Source organism: Glossina fuscipes, unplaced genomic scaffold (genome assembly GCF_014805625.2).
Source record: "Glossina fuscipes isolate IAEA_lab_2018 unplaced genomic scaffold, Yale_Gfus_2 1, whole genome shotgun sequence".
Taxonomy (NCBI): Eukaryota; Metazoa; Arthropoda; class Insecta; order Diptera; family Glossinidae; genus Glossina; species Glossina fuscipes.
The window spans coordinates 33,078,722-33,088,514 of record NW_023998415.1 but is presented as its reverse complement, the minus strand read 5'-3'; the positions used below and the strand labels follow the sequence as shown (position 1 = coordinate 33,088,514).

General features: G+C 31.7%; 1 protein-coding gene across 12 annotated transcripts in view; it reads left to right on the top strand.

Annotated features, from left to right (window-relative positions):
- Positions 1–9,793, top strand: part of LOC119631317 (glucose transporter type 1) — a 76,705-nt gene that overhangs the window by 823 nt on the left and 66,089 nt on the right. For 10 of the 12 annotated variants that reach the window (XR_005246645.1, XR_005246646.1, XM_038023410.1 and 7 more), the window contains exon 1: positions 3,425–3,510. Coding sequence is in view for 1 of the 12 variants with exons in the window: in XM_038023419.1 (XP_037879347.1) it covers positions 3,487–3,510 (24 nt within the window). In the remaining 11 variants the exon portion in view is untranslated. Of the gene's footprint in view, positions 1–3,417; positions 3,511–9,793 lie in introns of those variants that run through there. The other 2 variants (XM_038023419.1, XM_038023417.1) reach the window with 2 other exon arrangements.

Genomic DNA, 9,793 nt, shown 5'->3' with positions numbered 1-9,793 from the left:
TCATCTACGCTCCGCTAAAATTGTTTTTCTTTTCTTAAAGGACACGCTATAAAGAACATTCGGCCATAGTCGAACATAATTTTCTTCTTCTTGTTCTCTTTTCAAAGCAAACAGCATTAAATGCTCAATATAAACAAAGAAATAATTTTTTCATATCAATAGAGGATAAGTATTATTTTTGTTCCTAAATACTGGCATCTACGCCCAACACATATGTTCCGAAGTTATATTCGTTTATCCGTATGGTGTGCAATAGTATAAGACAGATAGCTAAAATTTAAATGATAAAATGCCTCCTCTTCTCTTTACAAACATCGACTGCACCAATGGCTTAAGGAGTAATATCATCCTGTGATATTTCTTCGATATTCTATTTGCCCGAACTGAAAGACTTTTGAATTTATTTAAAAACAAGGACGAAGGCATTCATGAAATCTAGCACACCACCACGCCTAATGCAAGGCCTTATTGAGTTTACTAATGTATTTAACAACAATTTTTTCGATTTTGTTTCGATGTAAACGCCAGCCTGAGAAACGTTTTCAGCGATGGTGTCTAGTAAATACCATTATGTTGTGCAAAGTTGGTATAGTGAATTTTTGTATTAAATTACGTTTATAGATTCTCATCACAAAAGGTTTAAAAGTTACATGTCTGGGTTAGTTGTACGACCCAACATTTCACATGGTCCCAACATTTTCACATGCAATGTATTATGGCTTAGTGACTTTTACCGAGAAATTTTCAAAATTGCAAATGCTTTTCATGCGACAAGTCCTTAAAAATGAGACGTTGATAAGTGTTGATACGTGAACGAAAACATTACGGGTGGCATGGACAGACTTCACGCAGACAAACAGACAGATAGCCGAACTTTAAATCAATTCAGGAAATTATTCTCAAAAAATAAAAAGAACATATTAAGCAAATGGTGTACAGTATGATAATATTTATGATTATGAGTTGGCCGAAATTTTGAATGGTCCAGCATGTCGATATTCCGAGCAGACTTGCGAAACCTTATTGCAGACATGTTAAGAGCGCTGCAAAAGTTGCGGAAGCAATGTAAGTAATGAAGACTGGAAGACCTAAACGGCCTTTATCTCAAAACTCAGTTTTCCTAGCTTAGCGTAACGCTGGTCCTTTAATTGCGTTCAAAAGTTAACAACAGCCTATCGACTATCGGGAAATTTTTTCAATAATATAAAATTTGTAGATTGAATAGCCGATTGTTAAGCGATTAACAAAAAAGCAGATAAAAACACGATAGGCTGCCACGGCCGACCATTAAATACCCTATACAATCTTACAATTCCTCATATAACGATTCCTGACAAAAGGCCGTTATATGAACATTGGTCCAATTCAAATTATTTTTAATAGTGTTTGTCCCTGGGTCAAAAACATTCGAGAAATTGCGTTGAATAAAAGGAAACAAGAAGGACAAACGGACAGACAAGCTTCTGAGGATAAAAGATGCAACTATCTCAAGTCCTTCTTGATGTTACACATACTCGCACACAAAGTGACGCAATTTTCTTGCAAATTAATTATTCAGATAAAATCGTTTAATATTAGTTTGGGGAAAAAGAAATCCATTATTTTTATATGAACTTCAGGACTTTATTTAACATGCTTCGGATTGTCCGATTTAGGTCAAATATGCACCGTTTTGTTGTATGATTTGTTGCCATTTTAAAGGTAACTTCAAACTGCCAACCTAATATTACTCAGATTTGAACCCACAGTAGCGGGAAACGTTTGAATAACTTCTGCTTATTTGCACTTGTAAAATAATTTATGTAATTGAACGGACACAGCTCGTTTAAAACTCGTTCCCTCTATAAGATATCCATTATGCATATTTTTGATAATAAATTAAACCAAAAATACATAATTGACCCCTAGCTATAAATGTACTTTCGAAGCTGAAGCGTGAAAAGCGGGATAGATTTAAGGAAGGTAGATAGATAGATTAGCATCGAATTTAAGAAATTTCAAATTGAGAAACGATAATACAACTGTAACTATCTTTGCTTTGAGCCTTAACCTTCTGTGTACGTGGAAATATTTTCATTATTCGCAAAACATATTTTCTTTCAAAATTTCTTAAAAACAATTTCTTAAAATTTCTTACGTTCTTTAACACCTACTGGGAAGTTAAACCTAAAACTGTACCAATTGATTTCTGAAACACTACAACTTTACATAACTACACGAACTTCAACATATTAGCAAAAGTCTTTGTAAAGTTTTCATGTTCATTCAAAAATCTTTGCAAAAATATATATATGTATATATATGTATATATTTATATATATAACTTTATCAAGAGGATTTTCGAGTAGATATGAGGCCAAGAGTGATTAGAAAGCTTTCAATCCTTTTGCCAAGAAACTAGAAGATCGGTATGAAGTCTTTGCAGTTGATAATGATTGTCCGGTTGTCTGCTTTTCTATTATTTCGCAACATTTAAAGTGCAAAACGCTTGATTCTGGCCGAAAGGGACACTATCGGACATAAAGTCGTCGAAAAAATGGAAAAGCAAATGTATTGTGATAAGAAAACATCTCCATAACAAAAATGTCATTTTTCTCGAAAATTGACTTTCGGAAACGGCAAGCGGGATAATTCGAGAAAAAATTCGAATTTTATCTCCTTCGAGTTATTTACAGTGCCTTTGAAATAACATTCTCCACAAAAGTGCGCAGGACCTTTTCGATAGATTAATTTAAGCATATTTTATTAATAAAAGAGAGACTTTTTCTGGATCGAAAGTTGACTTTCTACCCTCAAACACGGTATTAATACACAAGAATCAATATTTCGGAAAAATCCCGCCCATATTTCTATAGATATACGAATGTAGATTGAATAATTTTTTTTTGTTTTTTTTTTAAAATCATATTTGGATCAGATATGTGGCTTACCGAAAAGCTCCTTGAGCTCAAGGTGACTGCAGAGAATGATTATGGTTTTGCCGGTTTTGAACACTTTTCCATAATAATATTATTTTGTAGCAAATAAGGAAACGCTTAGTAATAATTTCCTCAAATACGATTGTTTTGCAATCTTTCCTTCCTTTCTCCCCTATCGTTAGACTATTACAGTGGACTAAACCTTTAAGGAATATTTTAGATGAGAGAAGAATGCAATTTTATGGACGACTAATAACTGATAACTTGAAGTCCAAAGTTATTTATTACAATACTTATGAGCCCCCGGCAAAATTCTTCAAGCTCCCTTTATTGGGCGCTATCATTAATCGACTTTCTTTATGCGTAAACATACAGAATCAATTAATGTGATCCCATGAATCAAATCATTAGTGCATGAGTATCTTACGCTCGCTTAAAAATCTTCTTTTTTTTTTCTGTCTGTTGGTATAATTTTTATTTTAAAATTTTTAAATTTTAGAGATTTCGTTTCGGAGTTGAGCGGTGCGGCAAGCAAGTTAAATTTCTTTTGTTTTTGAGTGTCAACGAAATGGCCGGTTATTGTGATACAAGGGTGAGTTTCTCTATCGCATACTAATTATCCTGAACAAATACATTTATTTACTTATGTATTTATCATAATTACAATATTTATGTATGAAAAATTATGAATATGCCAAGTGTGTATAGTGCATATACCATAAGTATTAAGTTTATTCAGATCTTGTGAATTATATATATATATATATATATATATATTTAAGAATACGTACTTACATGCTTACATATGTAACATCTATTTGAGCAACTTTAATATTAATATATAACTAAAAAATGTTCAAATGTTCAACTAATAATTTTGCGGGTTTTTTCTATTTTTTTTTTTTTTTTCGTTTGTTTTGTATACAGATTTTTAGAAATTAGAATTCTGAAGGCCGTCAAAAAGTTTAGCATGAAAATTTAGTAAAAGGAGATATTCGTATAGACGAATTATTCTTATTTTTTACAAATATCTCTTGTTGCTGTCACCATATCATTTACACTTTAGTTAACAACGAGCTTGCATTTGATTTCTTTATAATCAACAAATGCTGCTTTGATAATTATAGCTCATAAGAATTTCATATTCGCCTAACTAATGTTTTCTAGGAAGCCGTGAGAGTGTGTCAATGGATCACAACATTTTTTAATTCTTTCTATGAACTATTTAAGCCTTTAATCCTTTAAAAAATTGCCTTGTAATTCTCCAAAGGAAATTTTCAAATTTATAGTTTTTTTTGCTCTCATAGGTCGCATTACATCATTTCCCCATATCTGTATCGGTCAGTGAATTTGACATGAAAGCACTTTTGTAAAATTCCAATTTTTCTATTATAAGAGTTCACCCGACGAACTATAGATTGATAGATAGATAGGTGGACATGATGAAATGCCAAGCAAACTTCTTTCAATAACAAGAGAAGAAAATGAAAAAGTAATTAGCTGACTATAGGTAATTGGGTTTCGAACTCTTACCATAAACAATATGACGAAATTACTGGGAGTAAAATGCATTTTATTTTGAATAACAGATTAATCAATGGTATGATCCATCGCTGGCTACAACTGTTACAATTATCGAATTGCATCTCGAAAAAAATGTCTATGGAGACTATACGCAAAAGAACCTATATATAGGAAGAAACAATAAACCATCTGTTAAAACTTATGTTAATCGGGAGGAGTAATGTGGGCTAATAACAGTGGGGAGTGATGGGATGAAGCTTTGCACTTTAAGGGGTAGGGAGGTTTACTTCATCGAGCGCGATTTCTTTCATAACTAAAACATATGAACCCGCGACTTTTGGCACATCACGCCCACTTTTTTTATTTTTTTTTTGATGGTTTTGTTGATGCATCAATCTTTCATTCGTTTGAAACAAGCCGTCATATACCACGCCCTGTTCAGCTTTATGGCCGAAATACAATATCATATTTGTGCCATATATCACAGTGTTTTGAGCCCTTGAGTATCGTTACGTATCCGCTGTGCATCACACATAACGATTTAGCAACACTATCCCTCGAGATAAGCAGGAAAAGTAAAACTTTCGCATAGATTTTGGTACAGAACTGTACCGATTTAAAACTTGAAGAAATTACATTGTCCACGGATTAGCGGTTTAATTTCCACAATCTCGTATAACTACAAGATGGTGCCTTGCAATGGAAAAGTCAAAGTTTTTTTCATTCCTTATTCTTTTAGAAACTATTGGAGAAAGGGACAGACCTCATTTTTGCTTCCAATACGATGATTACCCTCATGTTTCGTTAACAGATTAAAGGCCATGGTTAGTTACTCATCCTTTCATGTGTATGTGTATGTGTATTAAAAATTAAGAAGAAAAGTGTAAGAGAATTATTGTGTTAAAAAAAACTATGCTTGAGAAAAGCAGAAAAGAAGAAAAAGAACATTTTAAGCTTTAAACATTTTATGATTGATTTTCATTAATACTCATTATAACTTGCGAACAGAGAGTTATTTAAGAAATCAAAAATGAAAAAGAAATGGACAAAGAAAAGGAAAAGGAAGAGGAAAAAAAAAAAAATCATACGAATTAATTCCCTTGAATAACGTATATTATGTTTAACTAACACATTTAAATAAATATGAAGACAAGAAGGAAAATATAAATAAATCATAACAAGTATACAAATAGACAATCAAAACAAAAGCAAACAAACATGTAAATATAAATTTTCTAATATATATCATAAAATGCAAGTAAAAAATGAAATGAAATGAAATGAAATGAAAAGAAGAGAAGAGAAGAGAAACGAAAGGAAAGGAAAAGAAAAGCAAAACAAATTTATAACATTTGCCATAAGTAGAATTGTATGTGGCCTCGTCAAAGTAAAATGTAAACATGTAAACAATACAAGCAAATATTAAACGAAGGAAACTGAAAAACATAAAAATGAATAATACATACACACACACACACACACACACACACACATACTTATCAACTAACATACTTATCTAAGCGCACATATACATTATATCTACAACTTAGATACCAAAGTGAATCTTTTCACAATACGAAGAGTTTATTTGAATGTTAAACCGACGAACATAGAGAGTAAACACTTTTAAAGTTGTGCTAGCAAGCAAAGTTTTTCTATTCATGTCATCGATAGCCAAAAAGGATTTACAAATAGATAGATATTTGCTTCGTCGTACTTGGAACTTTCATATGACTAGTACTAGTATATATATATATATGTATATATATATATATATATATATATATCTACGCATAGATATAGATTACACTCTAATATTAAAAAATGAGATTTTTCGTTATTTATTCGGCTTTTATAAATCATAAATAGATTATAAAGCATGATGCATGATGCGTCCGATCCCCCTCCTCTACCAATTAACAAAATTATAAATCAAAAATGTAAAAGAAAAACTCGCAGAGAATGGATGTCTTATATTAGGTAAGCTAAAGCAACCGGTATCGATTCGAAGGCCATTACATTTAAGAAAAGAGCGCATCTTCCTTATCAATTTCAATAGAATGCAAACTTTATAAATAAATGACTCTCCCTCTTCGGAGAAAGCTTAACATGAACGTAAACTGACTTGCTTTGCATAAAGTGTTTTTTGTTTTTCGGAAAATAAACTTCTATTGCACAAGGTCATTCTTAACTCAATCTAAATTTAGAGCATGTACCGCAGCGCACTGCAAGGCAGTTCATTTAACCACGAGGCAGCGGCAATAATCAAAATTGCACGCACCATTTAATGAAACTATGAACAAAAACGGATCATCGTTTCAGAGATTTACTAAAGAATTGAATTGAAGAGAAGTACACCTATGTGTGTTAAAACGCCAAGTATATGAGCAGTGGAAACACTTTTAGCGAAAGTAGAACATCGTTCAATAAGTCTACCCTCGGACACATAGATAGCAACCTTGTTGACAGGCGACCCATAAGATACCGGAATAGTACCAATCGTCAAATTTTATGATCTTCTCGCAATAAGTTTACAAGTTGCACTTGGCTCAGTGACTTTACTTGGGTTATTTTCAAAACAACCGCAAACTCTGAAATTTGTTTTTTTGTTTAAAAAACGTTGCTTTTCGATAAGGGAAAATATCGTTAACAATCAGTATTGGTTTGGAAAATGTTATGACGACTCTTGCCTCTCAAAAAAAAGTAAATTTATACAGGGTTTGCCAATTTTGAACCAAGTCGAATGAACACCGATCAAGCTGAACGCTCGGGATCGCAAAGTAAAATTATGTGAGATACCTGACACTCCCCCTTTGCTTCCCTTTGGCCACAAAGTGTTGGTGACACATAACGCTGTTTAGCGCTGTTTAGATTAAATAACAAGGATAAGGTGCAAATAGATAATAGATATGTTTTCACCACTGCATTCCAGCATCAAGTCGGCATCAACCGACAAAAACGATTCAAAGCGATGAAGAACGTAGAGTCACATAAACTCATGCAATGTAACGGAATGTCATAAAATGTCAATACTTATCGTTCGATGGTTGCCATGGGATGAAAAGACTCGTGGATAAATATTGAGGTTATGTCATGTCTTCATGTCTCTTCTCAAAAGGTGATCGGAGATTACTAAAACTCTGAGTTTGTCGTCGCAAGTACTGGCTAACTTTGAAAGTTTAGATCAGAAGTTTTGCAACCAACTTTCGTAAATCAAATTTGGCAGACACTTTCGCCGGCGACTTTCCGCCTGTACAGAAAGCTTATTAATATTGTGTTTTTTTTTTTTTATTTTTTATTATTATTATTAATGCGGCACGTTTTAACAATTTTCAGTTATATGCAATTTCTTTACTTGCACACATACTTGCCCAAGCTGTAATTAAACAATTATAATTAAACAAAAAATAATTAAAAATTATTCAACATATAATGCCGATTAATACTTTCGTATATCTTTGGTGTATATTTTAGTTACGACTTAATGTATGACGTAATAAGAGAACAATATCATATATTACTTAGTTATATTTTTCAAGGCTGTTCGATCAAATAGTTTCAATTATTTTTCCAAAATATGTATGTATGGACTCAGTAAGGCTTGAAAGATTTCGAAACTCGTGTAAAATATTATGACAATTTGACAAGGAAGAAGTTTCGAGAGAAATATCAATTCATTTATGCTTTTTACCGATCTCAAGTTAACCAGCTATGCACATTAATAATAATGCAACAGCATTGTAACGGTAATAAAGTAAAAAATAATTATTAAACAAAGGAAAGAAGCGTTAACCTCAAACTGATTATATGGTATAGTTTTGCTGGCTATATCCTAAAATGCATTTAATAATATTCTAAATTTCTTGCACACATTCTCAATCTATATGAAATATATATATACATATATATATACATATATATATATATATATATGTATTTTGATTTTCATTTCTTTGGTAGCACGTTAAACGCCCCGAAAATGTTCTTCATTTAATTGCTTACAGTCTACGCCTACGTTCAATGAAAAACATTTTGAAAAGAAAAGGCAGAAAGTGAAGACAAGAAAAAAAAAAAAGAAGAAAAGCCTATAAAATATTAAAACGGTTTATGCCTGGTAGCGTGGCTCCGCCGTCCAAATAACAGACGCACTTGTATCTATATATATCTATATATATATATACATACCAATAACTAAACGACTAACGCTAATGGCCTTTTGCACAGTTAGCAAAATTGCGTTGAATGTTGTGATGAAACGCATGAAAAGAATCGTTTTTTAAATTAAACGAAAAAAAAGAGAAAAAAAAAAAAACAAAACGAGGAAAAAGAAAAACGGTATAAAAAGGGCCAAACTGTAAATTTTAGACGAAAAAAAAAAAAAAAAAAAAATCCTTGACCATTTATTTTGTTCACTTTACAAGTCTACACATGTACATATCAGCACGTACATGTTTTATTTTGTATGGCTTTTACGATATAAGAACAAAGCAAAGCCACCCTGATGGTGGCGGCAGTAGGAAATCTCATATAAACATGAAGGAAATCACTATAGTTAAAAAGTTAAAAGCTATAAATCATCATAGCCCCGCAATATATATATGTAATATATGTATATATATATATACATATACAGAAATCGTTCATTTTTTACAATTCCTTTCTTATATACATATATACATACATACATATATATATATATATATATATATATATATATATATATATATACATATATATATATATATATATATTTTATATAGTTAGTTTAAATGAATGGCGTGTATTCTCTCACATATGCATTTATGTACGAATAAACTATAAAGAATTTGCAATTTATAAATTTCTATAGGCCCACCAAGCGTATGAATAACATTCTTCTTCCTTTTTTTTATATCCATCACCTGAGAATAAGGGGTATATTCTTTTTGTCAAAATGTTTGCAACCGGCAGAAAGATGCTTCAAAGACCCCACAAAGTATATATATATTTTCTTGATCAGTTTCGCATTCTTAAGTGATTTAAGTATGTCCGTCTGTTCGGTTATTGAAAACATTCTCTTGACCGTAAAAATTAAGTTATCGACTTCAAATTTAGCAGAACCATTGAAAGTTCTTACTCAGGCTTCTCAGGTTGGCATTGAAAATGGGCCAAAGTGGTGAAATGACACGCCCACAGCACTACGTAAACTGAGAGATCTTGTGTTTTTCAAAAGTACTATAAAATTGGTTTTTTGCTCATTACTCATAAACTATATCAGATAAATCTATAAAAATTTAAAAGTATATTCTATGGGCGATGCTGTAGTACATGTACAAAAGTGGGAAGAATTGGCTGCGCCTACTTAATTTTAT